This window comes from Apis cerana, linkage group LG1, assembly GCF_029169275.1.
Source record: "Apis cerana isolate GH-2021 linkage group LG1, AcerK_1.0, whole genome shotgun sequence".
Taxonomy (NCBI): Eukaryota; Metazoa; Arthropoda; class Insecta; order Hymenoptera; family Apidae; genus Apis; species Apis cerana.
The window spans coordinates 20,095,823-20,123,801 of record NC_083852.1 but is presented as its reverse complement, the minus strand read 5'-3'; the positions used below and the strand labels follow the sequence as shown (position 1 = coordinate 20,123,801).

Here is a 27,979-nt window from a genome sequence, read left to right as displayed (position 1 = left end):
TCCTTTAATATATTTTTAAATATTTCTTGCAATTATGGTAACGACAAACAAAAGTAGCCTTTTGTTTGAGGTTTTTTGAAATGTAATTTATTTTTAGGAATTTAAAATATACAATGCACATGCATGGAAAGGACTTTTTATAATATAAGACTACATTTGTCGTACGAATGAATAGTACGAAAAGATACAGCATAAAAATGTAGTTGCACAATAAACTGAACTCATACTAACTGATAACTATTCAAAACTTGTTAAATAAATAACACTTTCAGAATATTGCAATGCTTAAATTCTACATTTTAATTTAATTACAACAAATTACTTATCGTTCTTCTAAAATTACTGTTTCTTGAGGACAGAATTTTAAATCCATAAGAGTGAGTTTTGAATCCATAGATGTTAACTGAAACAAATATGCAAATTAAATAAGTTTAAAAAAATTTTAAATTCTATTAAATATTGTGAAATTTATTCATAAATTGCATGTGTGTATATGTGTGCATACATATGCATATTTAACTTGATAAAAAGGAAAGCACATTTATGTAATAAGAACTTAAGTGCTTACATCATCTACTTACATCCCTTCGAGGCCAACTACACAGAACTTTGTATTCTTCTGTTGGATAACCTTCCACAATGAGAAAGTTAAGAAGTGTTTGTAGAGGTGTATCAGATTGAAATCTGCGCTCTAAAAATTTTCCAGCTGGAAGCCGTACTCGTACTTTTAACACTCCATCACCAGTTCCTTGTTGTGGTTCAGGTGGTAAACTCGATTCTACCGCCTGTCTATGAGCTTCTTTTCTTGCTTCTTCAGCCAACCTTTCGTTTTCTGCTTGTTCTTTTCGTTGCTTTTCTAATTCTTCTTGCATTTGTTTTGCTTCTTCTTTTGCTCTAAAAAAAATATATAACACATACATACTATTTATTTATTTATTATTTTTTTATTAAAATACTATTCAATATAATTTCAAAACATTTTATTAATTAATAATTATTTTTAATATACCTATCTGCAGCTAAACTTTCCTGATATGCTCTATCTTGTTCTTGTTTTACTCTTTCTCTAGCTTGTCTTTCTTCTTCAACACCAATATCGGTACGTCTTTGTTCCTATTTTTCAAAAATGGAAATTTAATGATAGATATCATATTAATATCATATTATCATTAATATCATATATATCATTAATCATCTAAATATTATCTAAATATATCTAAATATTAATCATCTAAAGCCATATATTAAATATTTATTTACCTGAAATACTTCAACAACATGAATTAAATTAGTTAATAATTCATTTACTCCCACATTGGCATGTATTACTGTAAACATTTCTGTAATGGATCTAGCTCTCATTATAATTACAAGAGCAGGTAAAGTATCGACATCTATATTTTCCATAGCTAATGTTGCAAATGATCCTAATGTTTGTTTTACAGATGAAAGAAATCTAAAATATTCAATTCAAATAAAATATTTTATGAAAAAAGATTCATGTTATAAAAAAATATCTTTTATAATTATATATATATATATATATACTTTTGTTTATTAGATTCAAATGTAATATCCCAACCCCATACTATGAAATTTGCAGATAAAACTTGAAGTACAGCTTCACAACTTAATAATTGTGTGCAACATACATTTGCTAGTACACTATTATCATGATGTAAATATACAGCTAATAATTTTCTCTGTAACATGAAAAATTTACAAAATTTTATATAAGGTAAACAATGATTTTTTAAATAATAATTACTAACCTCTTTTGCTGGCTTTAAACATGATTCTTTAACTGCATCTTTAAATGTACCAGTAAAAAATTCTGGATGTGCTGGTCCATATCGTTTTTCAAATTCTTCTGCAAAATGCATTGTACCTATTGTTTCATCTGCTACATTTTCTGGCACTGTAAATTATAAGTTATTGGATTAATACAATAAAAAAAATTAATTTTAATATTAAAAAATTAAAATTTAAAATACTTATTAAGTAAATTTAATTGCTTACTAAGACGTTGAGTTTTTGTAGATCTGACATTATCTACAAAAATATCATCTTCTATATCATCTTCATCTATTGAACTATCACTTTCAATTAAATCTATGACATCCTAAAAGTAATAAAACATTATTTTAATGTTATGTATATTTATAACATAATTATTAATACCTTTTTTTCTTCTTTCATGGGAAGTTCATTTACAGATAAATCATGTTCTGGATAAGAAATTCCACTTTGGGCTAACATAACATTATCATTTTTTACTGAATTTGGCCAGCCTTTCCATTGTTGATTTCGAACTGGAACAGCTGTTAATGAATAAATACCAGATTTTACATCCAAAACTGTATTTGTTCCAGGAAATTTCAAATTATATGTTTCCTTGTTTATTTCATCTCTTATGTTTAAAGTATATGTTTGAGTCATTCGTTTTGATAAACTCACACTATAAAAATAGTAAAAAATATATTTAATTAATGAAATATTTAATAAATTTATATAAATAAAAATATATAATAAAAATATAATTTTTAAGAAATTTACTTACATATCAGTTGTTAAATCAACATCTTCTGTTATAGGAGACATATATAAAGTATTTTCTTTTGGTAAATCTAATGATTGTAATGATCTATAATCTGATTTTGGTTCTTTTTTCCATCCATAAAGACGTTGTTGGCAAGGTGGGACATTTGTTTGTACCCATATAAGTTGTTTGAGATCTTCTATAAATATTATTTATCTTTATATTTTATCTTATATTAACTATCTTATATTATCTTTGATCTAACAATAAATAAATGTAACAAATAAAAAAAATTATTTAATGATAAAACTTACTTAAAGATGAAAATTCAGATAAATTTATTTCATATTCATTATTAAGATGATTAACATGGAATGTAAGTGTCCTTTCTCTTTCACAAGTTTTAGATTTACTTGTTCCTGGTTTTGAATTTTCTGTTACTTCCATTATGGAATTATTTTTAGAATCACAATTAGTTTGAGATGAAAATGAATGTGATTGTGGCATTCTTTCAATTTCTTCTATCATTTCTATATCTGGACTTATTTCAGAAGGTAATTGTTGTGTACTACGAAGCATAGCTTGATTTACTGCTACCTATAATATAACATTATTTAAATTATTAATTTCTAATATAAAAAACAAAATGAATTTACATAAAAAAATTTACCAATAAATCCCAATTTGATTCTTCTAAATATTTAATGGCATCACCAACATCATCAATTCCTGTACATGCCTAAAAAGCAACTTATATTTATTTATTCCAAATGTAATTAATTGATATAAATATTAATATAAAATTAATTTTTAAATAATATAATATTTTATTTTAATATTATAAATTAATGAATAATAAAATTCTTTTTTAAAATTCCTCTTTGTACTTTTAATTTTAGTCTTTGTTTTATAATCCATAAATACAATAAAGACAAAAGAAGACAACATCAAAAAGAGTTCAAAAATATAAAGTATCAAATACCATCAGAGAATATTATTTAAATGATTTTTATATTTATATATTTTTAAATATTGTTAAAATTTTGACAAATTGAAAATAAAACAAACGAAAATATTGTTTTATGTTTATACATTTTTTCTACTACTGTCAATGTCATTAATACATACATCATAACCTAAAATCTATGTTGTATTTAAAATTAACAAATAATTAAACATCTAATAAATTACCTGAAAGTTAGCTAAAATTTCATCCCGGACTCCAGCCATTGTGTCGTCGTTTACTGTCAAACTAGAGAAAATATATAGATCGCGAAATCTATCTCGTTACTTTTTGATCGTTACAAGCAACATGCACAACTAATGTAAGCCATTGACGTCTTATATCTCACACTAATTCAAACGAACATTGAACCATCTAGTGTTTATATATTTTTCCTTACAATAGTAAATAATTATTTGTACATCCAACGACAGATATTTTCACAACTCGAATAAATATTTCCAATATATATGAGAAATTACGATTGGTAGAATCCTAAATCATTATAAATGGTTACCAATCATATTTAAATGATAAAAAGTACATGCAAAATATCATTTATATTTACAATAATGTAATTTAAACATTTCATATTCCATATTTTTTCTATATATAACAAATTTTATTTATTATATATTTCTATGAAGTAATAATAATAATGATTGAAGTTTTATAATTCAAAATATATACTATATATATAATTCAGTTCTATAATTCACATTTAAACTTCATTCTATATTTTTATAAATTATGAAATAATGAATTAAATACAGATAAAATTAAGGATTAATTTTATTATTTTATATTTTATATTATTATAGCTAAATAATCAAACATATTATTATAAAAAAATTATCTTATTAAAAGAAAAGAATTAATTATTCAATCTTAAGTTAAAACATATATACATAAATGAAATACAGGCTTTAATATGTAGTATGAAAAATAGGACTTTAATACCGTGATCGTAACAGAAACGAATTCTATTCCGTCCACGTGAAACCAGTCGTAAATTCACAGTAGTTGTTTCCATTGTCAAAAAGTTTTGTTGCGTGCATCGTAGCTGCGCGCGTGGCCGTTCGAGGAAGAAGACTTTTGTGCCTTCCACGCCTGGTACCGCCACTCTATCATGATCAAATTATTTTCATTAAAACAGGCGAAAAAGGATGGCGAGTCACCGAAAGCTGGCACCCAAAAAAAAGCATCTGCAGCGCAACTAAGAATCACAAAAGGTTTATTGACGGATACTTATAGTCTTCTTTTCAATTTCTGTTTTATTTGTTACTACAAACTTCATTTAATATATGAAAAATATAGATTAATTAAAAAGAAATTTATTAAAAATTTTATAAAGTTTTGATTTTATAATTAGTTTTACTTTGCATAGCTATTAATGTTTGTTCATTTTTATTAATACTCATTATATACTTTATATTTAGATTTTTTGTATTTTATATTTATATGTATATATTTTTCATTATGTGTTTGAATATATATACAATTTAATTTATTTTCATATTTTTAAAAATATATTAATAGTATATAAGTATTTTATTAAATTCTTCATAAAATACTAATTATAAATTACAATAAATATTTAAAAAAATAAATTAAAAAATGAAATAAATTTTAAATAATAATAGACATATTTATATCCATTAAAACAGATGGCTTATTAAAAAATAATTATTAACTATATGATTTTAAAAACATTTTTAATAAATATAAATAAATTAATTATATTTTTTATGATTAATATTCATTTAATTTTACAAATTTTTTAAATTAAAAATATTTCTTTATTTTGATTTTTAAATAATCTCCAATAATTTGATATAAAATATTTTTTTGTTTCATTCTTCAACATATTTTAAGAAATTTTTATTTTATATAGATATAAATGAACTCAATCTTCCAAAAACATGTGGGACAGAGTTTCCTGATCCAGATGATCTTCTTAGCTTTAAGCTAATTATTTGTCCAGATGAGGTAAGATTTCTTTTTCATTTCTTTTTTATTTCTTTTTTATGCATATAATTTGATAATTATTTTTTAATTTTTTAGGGATTTTATAGAGGTGGTAGATTTGTTTTCAGTTTCAAAGTTGGACCAAATTATCCACATGAACCACCTAAAGTAAAATGTGAAACACAAGTTTATCATCCTAATATTGATTTAGATGGCAATGTATGTTTGAATATTTTAAGAGAAGATTGGAAACCAGTCCTTACAATTAATTCTATTGTTTATGGATTACAATATCTTTTCTTGGTATTTAATATAATATATAATAATGAAATTTTTTTATAATGAAATAAAAAATTATATTTTATTTTATATTATATATGTTATATATATTATTTTTGAATATATTTAAACAAAAAAATATCTATAAAAAATATTATTTATTTAGGAACCAAATCCAGAAGATCCATTGAATAAAGATGCCGCAGAAGTCCTTCAAAATAATAGGAGAGCATTTGAGCAGAATGTAGCAAAAGCAATGAGAGGTGGATATGTTGGCGCGTTTTATTTCGAACGGTGTCTCAAGTGACATTAACATTCACTTTATCCGAGGACACAATGAGGAAAGAGGTCGAGAGTAGAACTTCTTCGTGCTCTAAATGTGTTCCTCTCGTCCATTTGTTTAAACGGGCCTCTCTGCGTCTTTACGAGTGCTTCGAACCTTTGGTCAATAAACCATTGGTAAAAATGCCACCGATGCGCTATTTTTTCGGAGTTGTGGGATACTTACTTTTTCTTTCTTTTTTTTTCTTTCTCAAATATAATAAAGAAATGAAATTGCATTTACGTTTGCAAGTTTTTTATTTAATTAGTAATTTATTGGCAAATATAAATAAGATATAAAACGTTAAAAGTTTTTAAAAGAAATCTATAAATGATTATAAATTTTTACTACTTTATTAAATATTTTTCTTACAAGTTTAAAAAATAAAAGTATATAATTAAAATTGTCGCAACTTTGTAAAAATATACTATTAATATAATTTTCCAACTTCAATTAAAAATTTCATTATATGTACTTATAACTGAATTATTCTAATCTTATCTAACAAAAATGTATATATGATATGTGTATGTGTATATGAAACTGCAAACGTATCTATAATTTCAACATGCAGCTCCTCGTATAAGTGTATCTCCGCCCTGAGAGTTATTTCGCAGGATATGAATTATTTTCCATAAACGGATATATATATATGTATATATATATATATATGTATATATATATATGTATATATATATATGTATATATATATGTATATATATATATATCCATATATATGTATATATATATATATATATATGTATATATATATGTGAGTGTGTATATATATATATATATATATATATATGTATATATATATATATCCTGCCAAAATCTTCATTTGAAAACATAACTTAACTTATGTATCGATCGAAAGTGGAATATAAGGCTGTTAATGAGAAAATTTTGCATTTCAATTGCATTTCAATCATTGTTAATTATCCTATTCCTAATGACATAATTTAATCTAACCAAATATATTATTATGCAAAGCTATTATTAAATTTTACTTTATTCCTTCAAACAAATGAATAATAAAGTAGTTAATGGTGCATTATACAATTTTTACAAAATAAGGCTTAGCTAATTATTTAAATTAGAAACTTATCAAGTCATAAATTTTGTACATGATTTTTACTTAGAAGCATGTAATGACAATTCTATTAATTTTTACTTAGAAGAATGTAATGACAATTCTATTAATTTAATCTTCTTTTGAAAATTTGTAATTACAATTTGTAATGAAATTAAGGCTGGAAAAGTTTGAATTCTTCATTTTTAATTAGCATTAATTTATTATATTTTAGTACAGTGTTTAGGAAACTTACAAACTAGAGAAGCGTCCTAGCCTCGATCCAATTTGCTCCGATTAAAGTCCCATCCGCGTCGAGCGTGTTGAAGGCACTTTTTCGAGCGCTTCAAAAGCGATCGAATTATTTTCTTTTTTATTTCCTTTCCTTTTTCAAACATACAAATACACACACACACACATTTGTTTTATTCTTTCATACTTTCTTTTTCACACATATCTTTTTCCTTCTCGTACAAAAAAAAAGATTCGATCGCGTTGAACGATGGATTGGCGTGAACTCGGCGAAGAAGCACGACGATTTGGAAATCAAGATCAGAACATATTCCCTGGAATCTGGAAATCGAAATAAACAATGAACAAAAATATTTTTTACTTAAAAAAATGCAAATTACTATTCTTGTTTATTTTAGATGCATTTTTCTACAATGAAAATTAATTACGTTTTATTATTATGTTATGAGAAGAAGTGTGCTTCTCCGCAGATTCCATCGTGGAATGGATTTCCAAACGCTCGAAAGGATGCTACCATTGTTGTATGTACCGAGCTATAGTCATGATAAGTTAGAGAACGTGGAGAAACAAACAAAAATGGACACTTTTTTAATGTTTAATTTAACTCGCGTATAATGCGTATCGGTTTTAACGCAGTGGGAACATATATTGCATTGTTAAGGATGTTTGACTTGGATGCTTCGCAATTTATTTACTTACTTAAGCTAAAAATATAAACGATTGGGAGTCTATCGGCTCAAAAGCGTTCCACCAAAATTGAACGATGTAGGTACAGTCTGTGAATGAAAAGCGTAACCTGAAATAATAACATAAATATGTATTATTTTAGTATAATAGAATATTCATAATAGAATATAAAAATAAATTTTGTATTATTTATATAATTATAATAAATCATTTTAATAATATTAACATAAAAGGTCTTACCGCCACTCTGTTCAATTCTTTTACTTTCAAGAGCTGCTTTACGCTGATCTGCTAACAAGATAATTTCCTGTAATGCTTTTTGTTGTTCTGCAGTTAAGTGACCAGTTAATGCTCTATACCAAACTGTATCTGTTCTTTCAATATCTAAAAGAAGAAAAATTATAATTATAATTTAATTTTTGATATAATTTAACATAATTAGATTTTGAATTAAGAACGTATAATTACTCACTTTGCATTACTTCTTTAAAAACAACATATTCATCTTGATTCATGTCATCTGAATCCAAAGGCGTAGCATAACATTCTAATGGAGTTTCCTCATTGGCATCATATTCTGAATCATCTCCATCATCATCTGATCTATGATCACCATGCCCATCTTGGATTGATGTCGATACATTAAAACCATGTTGTGTGGATGATCTAGTCACTTTTTCTTGTAGTTTTTCTAAATATTCTTGACTAGCATCGTCAATTTCATCTTCATCAGATGATAAAACTTCTATAAAAATATAACGAAATTATTATTATTTTTTTAAAAATATGATAAAAATGAAAATAAATGCATAGAAATATACATGAAAATTAGTACCTTCGTCGATATCGCTATCATCTTCCTCATTCTCTTCGTCATCAGTATCAGATGCTTTAGCTGCATAGGCTCTTTTTAATCCATCAAAAAGTAAAATCAGAGATGGGATGATTTGTTGAGCACATTCATTCACTGCTGGTGGTCTTGCAGGACCCATACTAATTAATGTACACAACCCAAGAACACACAGTTTTCTATCATGTAATCTAAATAACAAATATTATATTTACAAAGATACATCATTTAATTGCATTTATATTTAATTATAAAAAAAAATTGCAATCATTATTATAAAAAATAAATTTACCCTAAGAAACAATCTGTATCATGTATCCATTGTTTAATAAAATGTGAAGCAATTGGTTCTGTCGATTGTCTAAAATTTCCTTGTAATCTATCCATTGTTTCAAGGCAGAGTGCTGGATTATAATAAAGAGCTGCAATTACTACTTGCAAACACATTGTTCTTAATTCAGATGTTTTAACTTCACGCATTAAACGTTCTAATACCAATTGCACAAATGAAGGTATACACTAAAAAAAAATTTTTATATGTAAAATTTTTTAATATTTACTTATTAAAAAAAATATATTATACATTATATTTAATTTTACCTGATCAATATGACCTTTACATTGCAAAATTATAACTTCCAATAATTTAGCAGCATGACATTCTGGATCTTCTCCAGCATCTCCTGTTAATACCTAATAAAAAATAAAAAAAAATTGTCATAAAATATTTTCTTTATTTTTATAAAAAAAAATCAACGTACAGCTTTGCACATATTGAACATAGCTAATATGTGATTTTCATTGGATAAAAATGCAGGACTATCAACTGTAATATAATTATGAAGAGCAGGCATCATATCAGTAAAGTATTCAAAACCATCTTTCTGGAATAATTGATACATTAATTCTAAAACTTTCCACATATCTCCAGAAATTGTTTTTCCCGTAAGATCATAAACTAATGAAAGAGCTTCTTCATAAAATTCTAAAATACAAAAGAATATTATTGTCAATATTGTCAATATAATAATATTTATAAATAATATACATTTATAATTTAATGTAAAATATATCTATTTAAAATATTTTTACTTCCATTATTATTATTACTTGACTTACCCATGACACTTTCTCCAAAAATATGGGCAACAACTTGAAGCACTGTTGGTTGCAATCGTGCCATAATTTGTGGTTGATTTTCCATTACACTCAGTAATGTTTCTATTGTATTTAATAATCCCATAGCAGTAATAGCTTTTTCATCACTGCCTTCATCTGTTTCAAGTACTTGACTAAAAGTTGCAGCCTAACAATATTTATAATATTTTTTTAGCATCTCATTTTAATTTAAAGAATTAAATATAATATAATTAGTTAAAAAAATAAAAAATAATACTTACAAGATGTTGACAAATTTCAACTGCAATTGGCATAAGTTGTTCTGAATAGGTATAAACAATCTTTTGAATAACAGTTGTTAAATCATCATTTTCTGTTTCTCGCACGATAGCTAATAATTCGAGAGTTATAGGCTTAATTAAAGGTTCTACATATTTTTGTGCTTTTTCTTGAGCAGAAAGAAGCATCTGCAAAGCAATAGCAGCTTCTACCTTAACTGGTAGATCTTGGTCCGTTAGAAGAGCATTTGTCGTCAATCGAACTGCTTCAACTAATATTTGTTCTTGTTTAAACTTTATTTCCGAGAAATAGTGTAATACCCAACATGCCTGAAATATAATTGTAAAATAATAATTATAAAAAAATAATTATAAATCAAATATTTAATTATATTTTAATAAATAAATAGATATGCATTACTTACTCTTGCACGCATATGTCCATGAGGACTATTAAATTCAGGAAAAACGTATTGCAATAACATTTTGTCCATTTGTTCCTTATAAACTTTTTTCTTTAATAGTACATCAGCTAAACTTCCAACCTTAAAAAAAAAAAGAAAAACTGATTTTTAGAATACACATTTTATTATTTTATAAAATATCTTTTTATATAAAGATAAATACCATATGCAATGCACCATCTTTTTGTCTAGGATCTGCATTTGGACTGGTTAGAACTTCCATACAGAATTGCATAGTTTCCTGAAGCATATCCTTACGTTTCTTACACGCAGAATATAATAAAGTCTGTGCAGCAGTTACTGGAGATACAAAATCTTCAAATATGTCTAGAAAATAATAAATTATTAACTTATTAAAACGAAATAATATATAAAAAATATAATTTATTTTTGAATAACACCTTACCAAATTTCACTCTAATATATTCATATGGATTGTTATTCCAAAGTTCTTCATCTGCAGCGGAATATGAGAGTATTGGAAAAAGTACATCGCGAATTATTTCAAACATATGTGGCTTTAAAAATTTCCACGAATATGCGTGACTTACTCTGTAATTGAAATAGTATATAATATAAAATTATATTAATTTTAAAATAAATTAAATAAATTTAAATAATATTCTAATTAAAATTGATATAAATTAAATTGTAATTTGAATATTATAATATATATATATCATTTTTTTTTATTACTTACCCTTGATTAATATAATTAATTGATTGTTGAATTACTCTAGGTGATACGTATATTTTTCTTCGATACTGATCTAAAATTTTTAAAAGGACTTCAAGTATTCCACCACTAAAAGTTCTCAAGTACCATCTAGAAAACTCCTTGTACTCTTGAGTCACATTTCCAGGACTTCCATATCTTTCAAACATTCTGCGTAAAATATGAAGAGCCCATTTCTTACATTTCCACCATGGCAATTCTGCTCGTTCGTCATCATCCAAATCTGGATTATTAGTCTCAGGTGGAACTGGTCTATCAGCTACTTGTCGTACTACATCCATCCATTGTGAAAAAACTTCTTTTGAAATCAAATCTAAGGGAAGTGTATACTAGGGAAAAAATGATAAATTGTAATAAAAATTAAAAGAACAATTTCACATTTTATTGTAAAAAAATATATTTAAAATGTCTTTACCTGTGTAAGAGCAAAAAATATTTTTAATATCTGCTTTTGTAGCAATACTGATTGTTCTGAAGAATCTGGTAAAAGCCGTAATATCAACTGATAAATCATAGGAAACAAAAGATTCATTGCTTCATTTAATGGTCCTCTTTCTTCTGCCTTTTTATATCTAAAAAAAAATTAATGTTTATAATATTTATTATTTAATATTTTGAAAAATAAACATTATATATTATTATTATTATATAATAAAAAATATCATACTCAAAATTTTTAACAAGTTGATGAAGTGCAAGAAGAACACCTGGCCAGCAAGAAGCATCTGAATTTTGTAAATATATTGTGATTTTGTCTACTATTTGTGTCCATCTCCCAGGAAAATCATGTTTTACTATATTATTAACACAAACAGCCAATTGTACTCTAAATCAATAAAAAAATAATTTATTTATAGAAATATTGTATTATCTAATTTACAATTGAAAATATGTTTAAAAAAACTTACCTAATAAGTTCTGGTGCGTGTACAAGAGCATCAACAATTGCATCACGAATCATTGCACGATCTTGTTCATGAATAGTAAACTTAACTGACCCATTTTCATTTTCTCTGTCTGCCCAATTTGTTGTAATTAAATTCTTCAAGTATATAACACCTGAATTTATATTAAATTATCATTAATCAATTTTTATATTTTTTTAAAGCAATTATTCTTATTAATTACCAGCTTGTCGTACAGACATTTCTTCTGCAGTCATTAGTACTTGAAGCAATGTTGGTGCAAAACCAATAATTTTGTGAATCTGAAAATATTCTTTATATTATAAATTTAACCATTTTTTTGTATATATTATTATTAAATTATAATATAAATATTATATATAAATTTTTATGATTTTATATATTTTTATTAATTTATTTTTAATAATTTTTATTAATCTAATAGCAATAAGTAATAAACTAAATGATAAATTATTGATTGGAATTATATTGATTATATAAAAAAAAAGTTTTTTGATTATAATAAATATTTTAAATATTTATTATAAAATTACAAAATTTTAAAATCTGGAAATCTATTAATATTATTAACAGAAAAGCAAGAAAGAAATTTTACAAATGAAAAAACAGAACTGATATAATTATAAATTTGGTTAAAGGTATAGTTAATAAAAGAATTCAAAATGTTAGTTTTAATAAAGAGGAAAAAATTTATTTCTACGAATATTTTTTTAAAGAAATATATATATGAATATGTGTATATATATATATATATATATATATATATATATATATATATATATATACATTTATACATATGCATATATGTACATACGTATTTTATATATATATATATATATATACATATTAAAATATGCATATACGTGTATATAGATATATATTATATATATAGATATATATTATATATATATATATATACATACACGTAATATATATGTATATATATATATACACACACATATTTATTTATTTATGAAAATATAAATAGATGAATAATAATAAAAAAATATATAAAAGATGAATAATAATGAAAGGAAATGATATCGATGAAGCACATGTTTCTGTTGGAGTATCGGTCATTTAAGCACGTTTTCAATCAGTTGACCGACCTGATTTAGCTGCTCTTCAGCTTGCTTTTGTTGCTCTGGGTCGATCGTGGCTCGTAATAATTCTGTTACTTTTCGTACATCCATCTTGTATTTGGTTTCCTGGTAAACGATGGTATCCAAATTTTTAACTCTTTGTCACGAATTCGACCCGGCGCATTCACCTCACTACTCCCTCGTCACGTGACACAACAATATGGCAGCCAAAACTGATGTGAGTTACATCCGGCCATTAAATGCATAAAAATTAGAGAGGAAACTAGCAAGTTTATTATATCATAGGAATATAGATAGTAAACTACATTGTAAACAGATACATATGCAATAGCTATATTTGTTTATAGGTCATCGGTCGGTCAAAACATTATAATCGTAATTATATGCACTCTAGTTGCAACTGCACCATTTTTATCCTATTGCATTAACTTAAAAAGAGATATAATTTAGTATTATTTTGAAAATTTTATTCAAGTGAAAGTATTAAGAATTTAATTACAAAATAAAAACAGTGATATGTTGCAACTAATAAATCTTCCAGATATTGTTTTAGAGACAATTTTGTCTAACCTTACATACGATGAAATTTCTCGATATAGAATTGTAAGATTATTTTTTTTTTTATGTGTACTAATTAATTGTTTAAAATCATATACATTAACATATGGAAAAAAAATGGTATTTTAACAGGTTTGTAAACAATTTGATCGAATATGTAAAAAGTTATTAAACCGAGGTTTTAATTTAATGGAAAAATATCACGCACAATGTTTGCGTGCAGTAAAAAGTCAATTACCACGAAGGGAATCAGAAAGAAGAAGTCATCCTTTAGCACGTCATTGTGATATATTAACAGCAATTGAAACAAGAATATCTATGTTATCTATGACTTTTATAAAATATGTGGATCTTAATTTATGCTGTTTTATTCCTGGAAAGGTAAAACATCAATAATTTTATAATTATTTTGATGTTTAAATTAATATATATTTATATATCAGGTAATTGATGAAATTTTTCGAGTTCTTCGTTTGATTCGAGATTCTAAAACTCCACCTAGAGCTCATGAAATACTTCAAGAATTAAGAGATATTAGTAGTATGGCTATGGAACATTTTGATGAAAAAATTTTACCAGATTTGAGACATAGTATTTGTACTTCAGTTGTTAGTAATGTAGGTCCTTATGAATTGCCAAGTGGAAGTTTAATGATTTCTCATCATACTACAAATTCAAACAATGCAACACTGCCACATAATTTTAGTTCAGAAAAATTGAATCAAACTTTTAAAAAAATTTATTGTCGTACTAAAATGAATAAATTATCTGTTCTATCTATGAAAGGTCAAATTAGTAGAATGAAACTTCGAATAAAAAGACAAAGTTTTCAAATGAGATTGCAAACTTTAAAATTGCAAGAACAAGCAAAAAAAATACATGATCAAGATACACAATTAGCAGAAATGAGAAAACATCTTGAAGAATGGGAACAAAAAATGGTTGATTTAACAGCTGAACTAAGTCGTGCTAGAGAAGAAACTCAGAAACCTGATTCTATAGAAACTTGTAAAAGAAAACATATAGATATGATTAATCAAAGAGAAACTGATTCATTACAAACAAAAGAACTACAAGCAAAAAAACGTAAATTAATAGTAGAAAGAATAACATCCAATGATGCAAAAGATGTCAAATTTAAAAAATTTATGACTGATCTTCTTGCAGGTAATACTATAGAAGCATATCCCTCAACTTCACATTAACTTACTATATGTACATATTGGGGTTGTATATCAAAGCAAAATTATTCTATGTGTATTTTGCATTTTTTGTGTTACAACTGAATAAATTTAAATGTTTAAGCTTTTTATATATTAAAATCAAATTTTATATGAAGTTGCTTTTATAATATAATTTGAAATTATTTCAAAATATAGTAACAAAATAAATATTTTATTTTATATTGTGTTTAATAAATAAATAAAAGTTATATCTTTTTAATTAAAACAAAAACTGAGTTATGAATTCAAACACATGAAACGCAAAATATATTGTTTTTTTTTCATTTTAGTGCAAGATTTTATTAAAAAATATATGGATAAATGTAAAGAGGTGTATATTAAATTATTGTATAAATTTAAAAAGCAATCAATAAATATATTAAAAGATATAATTGTATACAGCAATATATGAATTATATATTATTTTATATATATCATTAAGAAATATAACATAAAATATATTATTATATAAACTAAAATGTTAGATCTCATTCAATATTTAATTTGCTTATATTATATTTATAACAATTTTCCTATTTTCAGAAATGATGTTATTTAATATAAAAAATTATATAAGATTTTATGTAAAATTAATGACAATAAATTATTAGTAAAGATTATATATAAATATATTGCCTGTTTTAACAATAAATTTTTCTATAAAATATAGATTTTAATATAATGTTTACTTTTATATTATTTTATATTTCATATCTTATTTCATCATCTCTTTCTCTCTTTCTCTTTCTCAAAATTTTTAAATGAAATGCATTAAATTGCATCTCTTAAAAAAAAAAAATATAGAAATTATAATATTACACACACATGCGCGCGCGCACACACACACCACACACACGTATACAATTGAAGTAATATTACATAATATTTTATAATTATATTAATATTTTTCAAAAAATTTACATCTATTTTAATTTATTATCTATTTTTATTATCTATTTAATTTGACAATAAAACAATATAATATATTAAATAATAAAAATCATAAATGAAATTTTTTAAGACAATTTTTTTAATGTTTTATAATTAAATATTATTTTTTTTTCCAATTAATTTTTATCTTCAACAGATGATAAGTTCAATATTTTATTATAGATTACAGCATGAGCATTTTGCAAATAAACTTGTTGCTTTTCTCTTATATTTTTTCGTAAAGTAGTTTTTTCTATTTCTGGTAATACAAAATTGTAAATCATATTAGCTATCATTTCTTCTTCTGCTAATTTTGTTTCACTAAAATATAAAAATTTATAAAATATAAACTATAAAAAAATATATATTAAAAAGAATTATAGAAAACTAATTTATTCTCATCATACTTGTCACGTGCAACTTTTGATACATTGTCTATTGTATCACATAATTCCGAAATATATGCTTTAGTTGCTTCATCGGATACCCATTCAATGCCTTCTTTTATTATATCTTCTAAATAAGTTTCTACAGAATCTTGATTAATTTTTATAATTTGTTTAAATATTTCGTCAAATTCTCTGCGACGATTATATTCTAACTGACGTTTTCCAGCTTCTGCTGCTTCTCTGATAGCTCTTTTTCTTTCAGCTAATAATGCAAAAGCATGTATTTGACGTTCATCTTCTAATCTTATTAGTTCCTTTAAACAAAAATGAAAAATATTACAAAAATTATATTTAATTACTTTAACAATAGCAGATCAATTTAATGAAATGAATTATACTTTAGTAAGAAAATCTAGCATTCCTGATATAGTCATTCCTTCTAAAGAATTTAAGATTTCACATAAACGATCATCTTGCAAAGATTTTTGGTTTTGTAATTCTTGTAATTCTAATGTATGCTGTTTTTCTTTTTGATTTTGTTTTTTACTATATTCTTCTAATCCATAAGACGATTGTAATTCTTCAATTAATTCTCTACATCTATTGCGACCTTCAAACATCTAAAAAAAAAAAATAAAATAAATAAAAAATAAACAAATAAATAAATATGTATATATTCTCCATAGTTGTTACCATGCATTGAATAGCTCTTCCTCTAACTATTTTTTGAATAAGTGTAGACAACTGATGCAGACGTATATTTGCAATATCTTCTATAGTTGTTTTATATGGTGTAGGAGGTAAAGATGGCATTTTATATTTACGTTTTAATAATACTGGTGCATCTATTGTCACATATATAGTACTTAATCTTATTGCTTTTAAGTCAGAATGTAACTGAATTAATTTTTCTTTTGTCCATCTTGTTGCTCTAATACATAGATCATCTGACTTAGGTTTAGGTTCTATTGCGCTTAGTTGTTCATATGTTGGAAGCCATTTTGGTAAAGTATTTATTTCAGTTACATCTAAAATAAATACATTTTGAAAAATAATACAAAATACAACATAAAAATACTATTTAATTAGTATTTAAATATTATTTAATTACTTATATTATTATATTATATATAAATAATACATATATTATGTATATTATGATATAATTATTTATAATTACTTATATCATTTTATATTATATTATATTATATTATATATTATTATATAATATTAATATATTTATATTTACTTTCAATGAAACTTTCTCCTAATAATTCTTTTTCTATTATTTCATGTCTTCTTTGAGGATGTTCCCCATAACGCATTTGTGGTGCATATAATTCGGAAGATGGATTTGCATGTTCTTTAATAATATCACGTTTGAGAGGTTGTGATTTTTCTTGATGTTTTTTATGTAATTTTCTTAATTCTCTTCTAAGCTTATGTTCAATTGAATTTATTTCTTTATCTCTACGTAGAGATAAAAGATTTGTCAATCTATCTAAACGATCTTGAATTTTTTTTTGTTTTTCATATTCACATGATTTAGATATTTCATTCATTAATTCAAGTCTGTAATCCATTATTGCTTGAATTTCCTAAAATTTTATTATAAAATATCTTATTTTTAAGATAAATGTAATAAAAGTATAAATATTTTTATAATAAAATATTTACTGATTCTCTAAATGCCCATTCATCTACTTCTAATGCATTTATTATAGCTGTTCTTCGTTTTATATTAGCCGGTGTATCCATAGGAGGCAAGATTGCTTCCCATGCTCTTTTTTTTCTTATTCTATTAATAATTTCTAATTCATGATTTCCAATTTGTAATCCATGATTCCAAGTTAAATGTACTATTGATAATACTTCAGGATTATGTCCTAAAAAGATATTGATTAATAATTAATTAATTAATAAAAAATATAAAAAATATATATATCATACCTAATTTAATTTTGTATGATGGTTCCCAAGGAATAGTTTGTGCTTCACTATCTCGATAATCTGTTTGTGTTCCTACATTTTTAAAAGTTTCTGATTTAGATGAAAAAGCATAACATTGTTTTTGTGCATTTATTAATATATCATTTAGAATATCATGATTAAATCGTATAGGAATGTTTATATTTTGTGTTTTTGATACTAAAAATGGTACAACAGGTCGACGAAAACATTTGAGATTATTACAATATCCAATTTTATTTGATTTATGATGTCCAGCCATTATCCTATAAATATATTAGGTATATGTAGAAGCAATTATGTGAATTTCTAATCATTTCTCAAATATATAATGTATAAGAAAAAAAAACTAAAAAATTATAACATTAGTTAATTATATTCTAAATTACTATTTATCATATTAACTTGCTTAAACTCTGCAATCCAATTTTGTTTTTTTACACTGTTAGAATATTGTTCCTTCAAATTATATTTTAAATGGTTTCTTTCTTTAGTTTTACATATAAATAAATTTTTTTGACATATATTCTACAAATTTAATATAAGAGATTATACAAGAATTATTTGATATAAAAGATAGAAATGATATTACATAATAACTTACATCTACACAAGTTTTTTGTATATCAGACATTTTTTGTTTGAAATTTTGAAATTTTTGTTTATCATTATATGCAGGATATGAAGATTCTGTATACATGTAAATATATGAAAAAACCACATTATGTAATTAATAATAAATATATTATAAACTATAACTTACGATTTAATATTTGTCTCTCAGACATGATGTTTAAAATTAAATAATTTTATTTTATATATAAATTATTTTGATATTTTAATTTTAATCAATTAAGTAGTTTATAAAAAAACGTAATATTGTTTTAAAAAGAAAATATACATACATACATACATATATATATATATATATATTAATTGTTCAAGAAAAACTTGTGTTAAATAGATATTGATCAAACATCTAACTTCAGGCTTTTTAAAATAATATAGTAAAATCTTAATTTATTATATTAATATTGAACAACTTTCTAATATATTTAAAAAAAATTATATTAATTATAATATATATAATATACAATAATTAATAATTAATAATTAATTAATTTATTAATTATGATTATATTAAACATAAATATTTTGAAAAAAAATATTTTAGAAAAATGAAATGTAGAAAAATGATAATTGACAATCTTATAGCTTATATAGATAAGATCCTAATGGGCATGTACATATAGATTATTAGATTATATGATAGATAGTATTATATTTTTAAAACATTAATTATATTAATTATATTTTTAAAACATTAAATTGTAAGTAAGTATTCAAATTTTATAATTTTGTTTATTTAATTAATGTATAATATATATAATTATTTATTTAAAAAATATTAATCATTATGAAATTTATAAATATAATTGTTATTACAATGCTATATAACTTTAATAATTCTATATATTCGTTTAAAAAAAAAACATTTCTTATATAATTGAAAATAAAATATAAGAATTTATTATTTTAATAAATTAAATATTTTTTGTGCAAAATATATATATATATACATAAATAAATAATGTATTTAAAAATTTGTTTTATAAAGTGGTTTAAAGTATCCATTTCCATGCGAACCTAAATATTCAGACCAACTTTGATGCAATGATATATTTTTACAAGTTTGATTAGGTAGCATATCTTCTGGACACATGCATTCTAATTTCATTCTATATATTGTCATTTGTCCAAGAGAAATTTTAAAATTTTCTTTATTGTTTGCTTCTTGATATGTTTTATAATTAATACCTCGTTCATTTAAACATTCTTCAATAATGTCATCATTTTGTTTATATTGCAATTTTTTTTCTGAAAGTATTTTTTTCCAATGAATACAGTTTAAGTCTTCTTGAATTAATATTATAGGTGTTTCAGTGGATGGTAACCAAAATGTAGAAAATACTAAATCTATTGAAGTTATTCCTTTTGATTCTGAAATAGAGGGTAACAAGATTCCAGATGGTGGTTGTTTTTGTACACCATGTATTGAATGTATTTGATTGTTTTTAGTTTTTATTTCTCTCTTTTTTTTTTGTTTTTTTAATTTTATTTCATATTTATGCTCTAATTCTAATTTTGATTTAAAATTAATTTCTTTTTTTTTTAATCTGTTTTTTATTAATTTTTTTTGTTTAAAATTTTTTATTATAGCATCTTCTGTCATTCTAATATTAGAAAACTTATAAGCATAAGTTTTTACATCCTAAAAAAGAAAAAGAATTCTTTGTGTTTTTTTTCTATAAAATGTATTTTTTAATAATAATTAATGATATTACCATAGATTTAATTTCTTTTGTTTTATTTACATCATAATTAATTTTTTTATTTAATATTTTATTATTTTCATCAACATTTCTATTTTTTTTAATATTCAGAAAATGTGCAATATTAAATGTTTCAAATTTATTTGTTTTATAACTAATATTCTTAAGCATATTTTTTACAGAATCGTTTATTTTGTTGTCAGATAATTGTTGATTGATAAATTTGAAATCTAAATTTGAATTACTTCTTTGTTCTCGATCTTTGTTTTCTTCTTGTTGATAATCTATTGGCTCTTCTTGTAAATTAATTTTATTATTTTCATTATATAACACATCATAATCTTTAGTTTGTATATTATTTTGAATCCATTTATTCTCATTTTTCAAAATATTATTTTGATTGTTAGCAAATTTTTTATATTCCATGTGTTGTTCATAATAATCTTTTTGTTTTTGTTTAAAATTTTCTTTGTAATCTTTATAAATTTTCGATAATTGTTCAGGTACAAAAGGAATATTTTCATGTAATTCTATTCTGGTATTCAAAGAATTATTATATTCTAAAAATTTCCAATCTTCAGAAAAATATAATGATATACCAGGTGGTCCAACATGTTGGCTTAAGGCATATAATTTTGTAATTAGAGTAGAATTAAACCGTAGCTTACAAAGATCAGCATGTGATTCTGATATAAAATCTTCATTTTTTAAGAATTGATATTTTTCTTTAATTCCTTCGTAATTTAAACAATCAACTGACCAATGTAAAAACCAATCATTTCCAAATCCTTCAACAGTAATAGATAAACCAGACATTTCTCTACTTAAACTATCTTCTATTGGTTTTTCTAATAAAGGTTTTCCAGTTTTTCCATCTATAATTGTTGCAACTGTGTAATAATATGTTGGAAAACCTATTTGATGTTTTACCATAAAATCTGGAATATTATCATCATTATAATAACCAGGAATAGGTATACTTATTACTTCAGAATTAGGTACTGTATAATTCCAAATAGGTTCAAAAGTCAATCCATTATAAACTATTATTGTAGAATTAAACATAGCAGCAACAATATCTTCAATTCCATCTAATGTTACATCAACTAAAATTGGAGGTAATAAAGTTCCTTTTCCTGTATCATGATGTAATTTTCGTAATTTCTATAAGTATATAATATAATATAATAAATTATTTATACATTTTCTTTGAATATTAAAGAAACTTACCAAATTGCCATATATTAAATTTACTTGAGAAATTATGTATAATCCACTTGATTGTTTTTGACTGCTAGTAACAAGAATAAAAATATTTTCTCCATCTGGATGAATCAATTTTTGAGGTGCTAGAAAAAGTTGCTCTGTATTTGGTAAAACTGAATTATGTATAATATTCCCATTGATTCCTGATATTATAAGAATTTCACTGGTATGAATTTTACTCGAATGTATAATATGTGATGCAATAATATCTCCAACATCATCTCCATTAATATCAGCAATAAATCTAGCATCATAAATATCTGAGAATTTCCATTCTTCTGAAATTGATAAATCTCGAACTGGAATTTCCCATATACTAGTCCCATTATAGCCATTAACTGCATGAAGTATTCCATTTCGACCACATATAATACAATCTTTAATTTTATCATTTGTTAAATCTAAACCACAATCAATTGAGAAAATTGCATGAGCAGTCCAATGTATCCAGAGTATATCTCCTGTTTTACCATTTAAAGCTAAAACTCCACCAAAACATGGAACTTGGCCATTAAAATATGATGTACAAGCATATTCTGGAATATTCATTATATCCAATCCTGTATGTCAAAATAATATCAATTTTTTATATATAATTATGTTAATATCTATTTATATTTTAATCGGATATCAAATATTAAAATTAAATATATTATAAAAATGATATACCTTACAAATTGAAACATTTATTCTGCAAAATCATAAAACTAAAAGTTAAAACCTGTAAATCAAGCTTTTAAATAAAATCTGATAAAAAAATAAAAAATAAATATGGTAAAATATTTATTTATATATAAAAACCTGTACTAAATCCAATAATAATATCTTCAATTCCATCATCATTTACATCATTGCTTCTTATTGGAGATTCTGATGTTAATTTTGGTAATGATTTAGTCCATAAAATTTTTGATGTAAGAGATGTGCATGGTATTAAATTAGATTCATGTAATGAATCTTTAAGATTATGTGATAGCCAATTTTTTAAGATTGACATTGGTCCAGGTATTATATTTATAATATATATACATAATATTATTAAACTTAATAATATTATCAATGCTATAAATCCAGAACCAGCTTTATTTAAAAATCCATATGTTTTAAAATTATATGATTTTTTATATTTTCTATGAGATGCCATTAAAGGTCGCTTAACTCCTCCATCATCATTTAATTTTAATTTATTTTTTCCATCTCTGATAAATACTTCATCATCAATATCTGTTAAATCTTCATCATAACTATCTCGTTCAACTAATTTAGGCAAAATTGGAGAAACAACAGACATATTGAGTATCTATAAAATTTATACATTTTTAAAACATTTTGTTTTTGTATTAATAAAATCTAAGCTATTAATTGCTAATAATTTAATACAATATCAATTTTAAATTATAAATAAAATATATTAAAAATAATAATTTGTTATATTTTTAAATATTTATCATTATATATGAAAATATTACTTTCAAATTATAAAAATAAATTTATTAAAATATTACAAAATTAAAAAATTTAAATAGGAAAAAATATTAAAATTTTAAAAGTTATTTAATATAATGTTTTTTATATTATACAATTTAATAAAATAATTTATTTAATAATAAATAATATAATAAAAAAATTAGAATAAAATTAAAATATATTTTTATTTACATACTTTAGAAATTTGAGTTTTAGTCTTTATTTTATTTTTCGTAAATTTTATTTTAAATATACAATAAAGATTTATAAAGATGCGATTACCAAATTTTTTACAAAGATCACATGAAAATAATGCAGCAAATATATTTAAGCTTTATTTACATTGAACATTAACATTAATAATGATATTTTATAGAAAGATAGTTTGAAATATTTTAAGATATCAGAAATACTAATATTAAACATTGACATTTATTTAAAACATTTAAGTAGAATATGAAGTTATATAAAAAATATTTTTATTGAAAAATTTTAATAATCAATTCATATTTTTGATATAAAAATTTAAAGCTTTAAAATTTTTTTTTTAAAATAAAGAAATTATTTTAAAATATATAATTAATTAAATATAATTAAATAAATATAATTATTTAATAATATAAAAAAATAATATTTCATCTATAATTTATTTATAAAAAAAAAGATATTAGAGTTGTAAAATTTAATTATATATTTTTTTTAAAAAATGAATTATATTTCAAATTTAAAAATTTAATAAACTCTTCTTTAATACTTATTTTAATAATATCTATATATTTATTGAAATTTTAATAATATAAAAAATTTTTTTTAATTACAGCAATGTTTTAAATAAATTTTTAAAATGAATTATAGTTATCATTTGTTCTTTATAGGATATTAAATATATAGTGTTTCTTTACTTGATTGCCAACCAACTATAATAGATTAAATTCGTGTTTCTTCCTATGACCGGCAGCGTGTATCTACGGTACCGGTGGAAATTAGTTAATATAAAATGTCGTGCACTAAATTCCGTTTTTTATTTTATATCACATATAGTTGTTTATTTTTAAATCTTGTAACTGCAAATATTCAGACATCATCAAAAAATACTTTTGCAGAACAACTTACTGAAGAAAATTGGGATCGTATACTAATCGGAGAATGGATGGTGGAATTGTGAGTTGATTTGATTCCATGTCGTTAAATTTGATATCGTGTCAAAAATTATATTGCAAACACATTTTTATATATTTTAATGTTCCTTTTAAAATTTCATGATGTTATTAATTTCAAATATTTGCCATGAATTTTTATTAAATTAAAAATATAGGAGATTTATAAAAAATATTTTATTGAAAATTATAATGTTAAATATTTTATATTTTAATTTATATATATAATTATATAAATTTATATTTTGCGATTTAGTTATGCTCCATGGTGTCCTGCTTGTAAAGCATTGGAACCAATTTGGGAACATCTTGCTTCGCAAAAGAAGAATCTAAATATTAATGTAGCAAAAGTTGATGTAACTGATTCTCCAGGACTTAGTGGAAGATTTATGGTTACAGCTTTACCAACAATATATCAGTAAGATTTTTTATGTTATAAAAATAATTTGATGATTTATATTTATAATTATTTTTAATTAAATTTTAATGTTTTTTTTAGTGTTAAAGATGGTATATTTAGGCAATATAAGAGTCCTAGAGATAAAGATTCATTGATTGAATTTGTATCTGAAAAAACTTGGGAAAAAATTGAACCAATCCCTGGTTGGAAGAGTCCAACTTCTATTCAAATGTCTCTTATTAGTCAATTCTTTAAAATGTCACAAGTATTAAGGGTAAAGATTTTTATTAATTTATTTATTAATAAAATTGATTTAAATTTTAAATATATTATAAAATCAAATTATTCTTACAGGGAATACATAATAAACTTATGGAAGATTTTGGATTACCTACATGGGGAAGTTATTTAATTTTTGCTATTGCTACTATTGTTTTAGGTGCAATATTAGGATTGGTAAGCTTGAATAATATAATTAAATTATTTGAATTTAAATTAATATAATTTTTACTTATAGTTTATTGTCTGCTTGATCGATTTTATATATCCACCAAAACCTGTGATGCTTCAAGACAAAAAGAAACAAAAAGAAGGATCAGGAGGATTTATGCAAGAGAAAAGTATACCGGATGAAGAAATTGTTAAACATGTTAAAGATGATTTAGTAGATGAAGAATCTGAACAAGAAGGATCAGAGACAGAAGAAAAAGAAAAGGATGTAAATAAAGATTCCAAAACTGAACCAAGCAGTCCAAATGTCCGTAAACGTAAGCCACGTAAAGCTGATTAGACATACTAATTTCTTGTATGTACATATTTAACATCTGGAGAAAATGATAAACGATATTTAACAGTTTGTAATATTAATTTGTTTTGATAAATGAAGACAGTGACAACAATACATGAATATTCTATTTGACAAAAAATTGTGAGAGTTTATGCAAAGAGATAAAAATAGACTTCATTATTAATTTATAGTTACTCGAAATATGTAAAGTATTTTCAAATGCGACAGCAAAACTATTATATTGCATAAAAAAACTTTAAATGCAAAATTAACTAACCTCAGGTATCATTTTAACATTATAGAATATTAATTATAATAAATAGTAAAATAATAAGTAAAATTTGAAATGCTTTATATATAAATTTATAATACCATTGCTTGCAAACACAAATAAACTTTTTTTGTGTTAAACATCGCGCGACACAATAATTATTATTATATCACTATTATTTTGATTAAATTTTTTATAGTTATTATAAAATGAGAAAAATGGTTATTTTTTCAATCATATGCTTTTTTTCTAAAATAACTTTGGTAAATTTGCATTCAAGCATTTAATAACATAATTAATTGTAAGTAATTAATATATTTTTTTGTACAAATTTTTTATTTATAAATTTTATATATCATACTACAAGACAAATGAACAATTATGTATTATTTATATATCCATTCTTTTTCTAATACAGTGATATAAAATATTTGTTTTCAGATTGTAAAAATGCTCTTAAGAATTTATAGTTTAGATAAATTTAAATAGTTTTAAAATTTTTTATATGATTGTATGCATTTTCTGTTTTTTCTATGAAATTAGAAATTTTGTATACAACACTAACTGCACTTAAAAGAAAAAATTAAATTAAGTCTAATTATTTTAAGAAATTATGTTAAAAATAAATAATAAATTTTTATATAATAATATAATAATTATATAACTCAATTACTGATAAATTTTGTAGTATTAATTAATCATTATGTTTTCTTTTATATTTTTTAATATAAAAAATAAAGATATCAATATAACAACAATTTTCTAATTGTAAATAATTTTTAATAACTATATGTAACTATCCGTATTAAACTTTTATAATATTTATTTGATACAAAACAAGATTTTAGATTATTGTATACAAATATGCAATAAACATTATACAATAGATATTAAATCAAGTCACAAATATAAGTGTAATAAAATATATAAAATATATTGCATTTATATATAGTATTAGTTATATTGCATTAATATTTTTATATATTTATGAATAATTTATTAATATATTGTAATTATTTGACAAATTATTAAAATGTCTTCCACATTTATTACATATTTCTATTCTAAGAAAAATAACTATAAATATATTATATTAACATTTTGTTCTATTTTATTATCATGAATTGATCATTTTGTGTTAAGTTTCAAACAAATTTATATTCAAATAATTTTTATTATTATATATAATTTAAATATAAATTACATTTTTAAATAAAATTTTTGTGAAGATTATATTTTTAACTAAGTAATACAAAAGTTGTAATGCTAACTGCCTAATAAAAACGTATTATGTAATAATTATATTTTATTTATAAAAATTCATTAATTAAAGTTTTTTATTAATGTTTATCAAATATTACAACAAAAGATGTATATAAAGTAAATATAGATAGCATATTTTGAAAAAATATAGCAATGACTTTCTTAATTATATTTGTGTAAAAATTTTATATAATTTAATTATAATATAATTATTAATAATTAATTATTATGTTAATATAATTAATATGATATAAAAATAAATTATTTTTATTTTTAAGTAAAAAATATAAAATCAGATATTCTGTATAACGGAAATGACGTTGAAATAATTTAAAAATTTTATTTTATTTAATTAAACTAATAATATGC

General features: G+C 22.6%; 6 protein-coding genes across 14 annotated transcripts; 3 read left to right on the top strand and 3 right to left on the bottom strand.

The window, feature by feature from the left end:
• Nucleotides 1-59: 59 nt before the first annotated feature.
• Nucleotides 60-4,033, bottom strand: LOC108004264 (FAS-associated factor 1). Of its 2 annotated transcripts, none has more exons than XM_017067034.3 (12): nucleotides 3,731-4,033; nucleotides 3,210-3,278; nucleotides 2,854-3,136; nucleotides 2,561-2,738; nucleotides 2,182-2,458; nucleotides 2,020-2,122; nucleotides 1,773-1,918; nucleotides 1,549-1,703; nucleotides 1,261-1,456; nucleotides 1,010-1,113; nucleotides 582-894; nucleotides 60-403 (listed from the first exon to the last, which is right to left on the bottom strand). In XM_017067034.3, exons 1-12 carry the CDS (start codon nucleotides 3,767-3,769, stop codon nucleotides 323-325), a joined length of 1,944 nt encoding a protein of 647 aa, XP_016922523.1. In that variant the 5' UTR covers nucleotides 3,770-4,033; the 3' UTR covers nucleotides 60-322. The 2 variants fall into 2 exon arrangements, with proteins under 2 accessions (XP_016922523.1, XP_016922524.1); XM_017067035.3 differs by having other exon boundaries at nucleotides 277-403; nucleotides 569-894.
• A 484-nt stretch (nucleotides 4,034-4,517) lies between these two features.
• LOC108004268 (NEDD8-conjugating enzyme Ubc12) lies at nucleotides 4,518-7,015 on the top strand. Its single transcript, XM_017067039.2, has 4 exons — nucleotides 4,518-4,774; nucleotides 5,437-5,531; nucleotides 5,607-5,813; nucleotides 5,956-7,015. Exons 1-4 carry the CDS (start codon nucleotides 4,672-4,674, stop codon nucleotides 6,094-6,096), a joined length of 546 nt encoding a protein of 181 aa, XP_016922528.1. The 5' UTR covers nucleotides 4,518-4,671; the 3' UTR covers nucleotides 6,097-7,015.
• A 371-nt stretch (nucleotides 7,016-7,386) lies between these two features.
• On the bottom strand, nucleotides 7,387-13,834 carry LOC108004265 (importin-7). 6 transcript variants are annotated; one of them, XR_001767208.3, is made up of 20 exons: nucleotides 13,605-13,812; nucleotides 12,698-12,776; nucleotides 12,478-12,628; nucleotides 12,237-12,395; nucleotides 11,985-12,141; nucleotides 11,534-11,898; nucleotides 11,240-11,385; nucleotides 10,997-11,160; nucleotides 10,795-10,914; nucleotides 10,373-10,699; nucleotides 10,092-10,278; nucleotides 9,734-9,957; nucleotides 9,573-9,665; nucleotides 9,265-9,491; nucleotides 8,958-9,163; nucleotides 8,595-8,867; nucleotides 8,363-8,506; nucleotides 8,135-8,231; nucleotides 7,864-7,968; nucleotides 7,387-7,756 (listed from the first exon to the last, which is right to left on the bottom strand). XR_001767208.3 is itself a non-coding variant. In XM_028669969.2 (19 exons), the coding sequence occupies exons 1-18, from the start codon at nucleotides 13,686-13,688 to the stop codon at nucleotides 8,164-8,166; spliced, it is 3,174 nt and encodes a 1,057-aa protein (XP_028525770.1). In that variant the 5' UTR covers nucleotides 13,689-13,812; the 3' UTR covers nucleotides 7,387-7,968; nucleotides 8,135-8,163. The 6 variants fall into 6 exon arrangements, 4 of the variants coding, with proteins under 4 accessions (XP_028525770.1, XP_016922525.1, XP_061943442.1 ...); XR_001767207.3 differs by having other exon boundaries at nucleotides 7,864-8,231; XM_028669969.2 differs by having other exon boundaries at nucleotides 7,387-7,968.
• Nucleotides 13,835-13,928: 94 nt separating this feature from the next.
• On the top strand, nucleotides 13,929-16,007 carry LOC108004267 (F-box only protein 28). The gene is made up of 3 exons (XM_017067038.3): nucleotides 13,929-14,201; nucleotides 14,289-14,537; nucleotides 14,600-16,007. Exons 1-3 carry the CDS (start codon nucleotides 14,115-14,117, stop codon nucleotides 15,359-15,361), a joined length of 1,098 nt encoding a protein of 365 aa, XP_016922527.1. The 5' UTR covers nucleotides 13,929-14,114; the 3' UTR covers nucleotides 15,362-16,007.
• On the bottom strand, nucleotides 15,735-24,089 carry LOC108004283 (uncharacterized). Of its 3 annotated transcripts, none has more exons than XM_062087454.1 (14): nucleotides 23,929-24,089; nucleotides 23,067-23,565; nucleotides 22,230-22,825; nucleotides 21,012-22,163; nucleotides 20,314-20,938; nucleotides 19,271-19,356; nucleotides 19,076-19,194; nucleotides 18,649-18,932; nucleotides 18,376-18,584; nucleotides 17,948-18,296; nucleotides 17,392-17,726; nucleotides 17,097-17,318; nucleotides 16,717-17,012; nucleotides 15,735-16,630 (listed from the first exon to the last, which is right to left on the bottom strand). In XM_062087454.1, exons 2-14 carry the CDS (start codon nucleotides 23,554-23,556, stop codon nucleotides 16,447-16,449), a joined length of 4,947 nt encoding a protein of 1,648 aa, XP_061943438.1. In that variant the 5' UTR covers nucleotides 23,557-23,565; nucleotides 23,929-24,089; the 3' UTR covers nucleotides 15,735-16,446. The 3 variants fall into 3 exon arrangements, with proteins under 3 accessions (XP_061943438.1, XP_061943439.1, XP_061943440.1); XM_062087455.1 differs by having other exon boundaries at nucleotides 20,485-20,938; XM_062087456.1 differs by lacking the exon at nucleotides 23,929-24,089 and adding an exon at nucleotides 22,935-22,956 and having other exon boundaries at nucleotides 23,067-23,169.
• A 567-nt stretch (nucleotides 24,090-24,656) lies between these two features.
• Nucleotides 24,657-27,646, top strand: LOC108004250 (thioredoxin-related transmembrane protein 1). Its single transcript, XM_017067012.3, has 5 exons — nucleotides 24,657-24,893; nucleotides 25,146-25,307; nucleotides 25,389-25,563; nucleotides 25,644-25,745; nucleotides 25,807-27,646. Exons 1-5 carry the CDS (start codon nucleotides 24,730-24,732, stop codon nucleotides 26,077-26,079), a joined length of 876 nt encoding a protein of 291 aa, XP_016922501.1. The 5' UTR covers nucleotides 24,657-24,729; the 3' UTR covers nucleotides 26,080-27,646.
• The last annotated feature ends 333 nt before the right edge of the window (nucleotides 27,647-27,979 follow it).

Bases quoted from the DNA above. Each gene is read 5' to 3' on its own strand.
- LOC108004264 (XM_017067034.3), bottom strand. From the start codon at position 3,769: ATGGCTGGAGTCCGGGATGAAATTTTAGCTAACTTTCAG. The intron at 1,457-1,548 runs GTATATATATAT...TGAATATTTTAG, and splicing joins TTTGAATCTAATAAACAAAA to ATTTCTTTCATCTGTAAAAC. The intron at 895-1,009 runs GTATATTAAAAA...TATTTTTTTTAG, and splicing joins GAAAGTTTAGCTGCAGATAG to AGCAAAAGAAGAAGCAAAAC.
- LOC108004268 (XM_017067039.2), top strand. From the start codon at position 4,672: ATGATCAAATTATTTTCATTAAAACAGGCGAAAAAGGATGGCGAGTCA. The intron at 5,532-5,606 runs GTAAGATTTCTT...TTAATTTTTTAG, and splicing joins TAATTATTTGTCCAGATGAG to GGATTTTATAGAGGTGGTAG. The intron at 5,814-5,955 runs GTATTTAATATA...TTATTTATTTAG, and splicing joins GATTACAATATCTTTTCTTG to GAACCAAATCCAGAAGATCC.
- LOC108004265 (XM_028669968.2), bottom strand. From the start codon at position 13,688: ATGGATGTACGAAAAGTAACAGAATTATTACGAGCCACGATCGACCCA. The intron at 9,958-10,091 runs GTAAGTCAAGTA...TTTGTATTTTAG, and splicing joins TTTTGGAGAAAGTGTCATGG to AATTTTATGAAGAAGCTCTT. The intron at 9,666-9,733 runs GTACGTTGATTT...ATTTTTTATTAG, and splicing joins TGTTCAATATGTGCAAAGCT to GTATTAACAGGAGATGCTGG.
- LOC108004267 (XM_017067038.3), top strand. From the start codon at position 14,115: ATGTTGCAACTAATAAATCTTCCAGATATTGTTTTAGAGACAATTTTG. The intron at 14,202-14,288 runs GTAAGATTATTT...GTATTTTAACAG, and splicing joins AAATTTCTCGATATAGAATT to GTTTGTAAACAATTTGATCG. The intron at 14,538-14,599 runs GTAAAACATCAA...TTTATATATCAG, and splicing joins GCTGTTTTATTCCTGGAAAG to GTAATTGATGAAATTTTTCG.
- LOC108004283 (XM_062087454.1), bottom strand. From the start codon at position 23,556: ATGTCTGTTGTTTCTCCAATTTTGCCTAAATTAGTTGAACGAGATAGT. The intron at 19,195-19,270 runs GTAAGTTATTAT...TTAAATTTGTAG, and splicing joins TACAAAAAACTTGTGTAGAT to AATATATGTCAAAAAAATTT. The intron at 18,933-19,075 runs GCAAGTTAATAT...ATATATTTATAG, and splicing joins AATTGGATTGCAGAGTTTAA to GATAATGGCTGGACATCATA.
- LOC108004250 (XM_017067012.3), top strand. From the start codon at position 24,730: ATGTCGTGCACTAAATTCCGTTTTTTATTTTATATCACATATAGTTGT. The intron at 25,564-25,643 runs GTAAAGATTTTT...TTATTCTTACAG, and splicing joins AAATGTCACAAGTATTAAGG to GGAATACATAATAAACTTAT. The intron at 25,746-25,806 runs GTAAGCTTGAAT...TTTTACTTATAG, and splicing joins TAGGTGCAATATTAGGATTG to TTTATTGTCTGCTTGATCGA.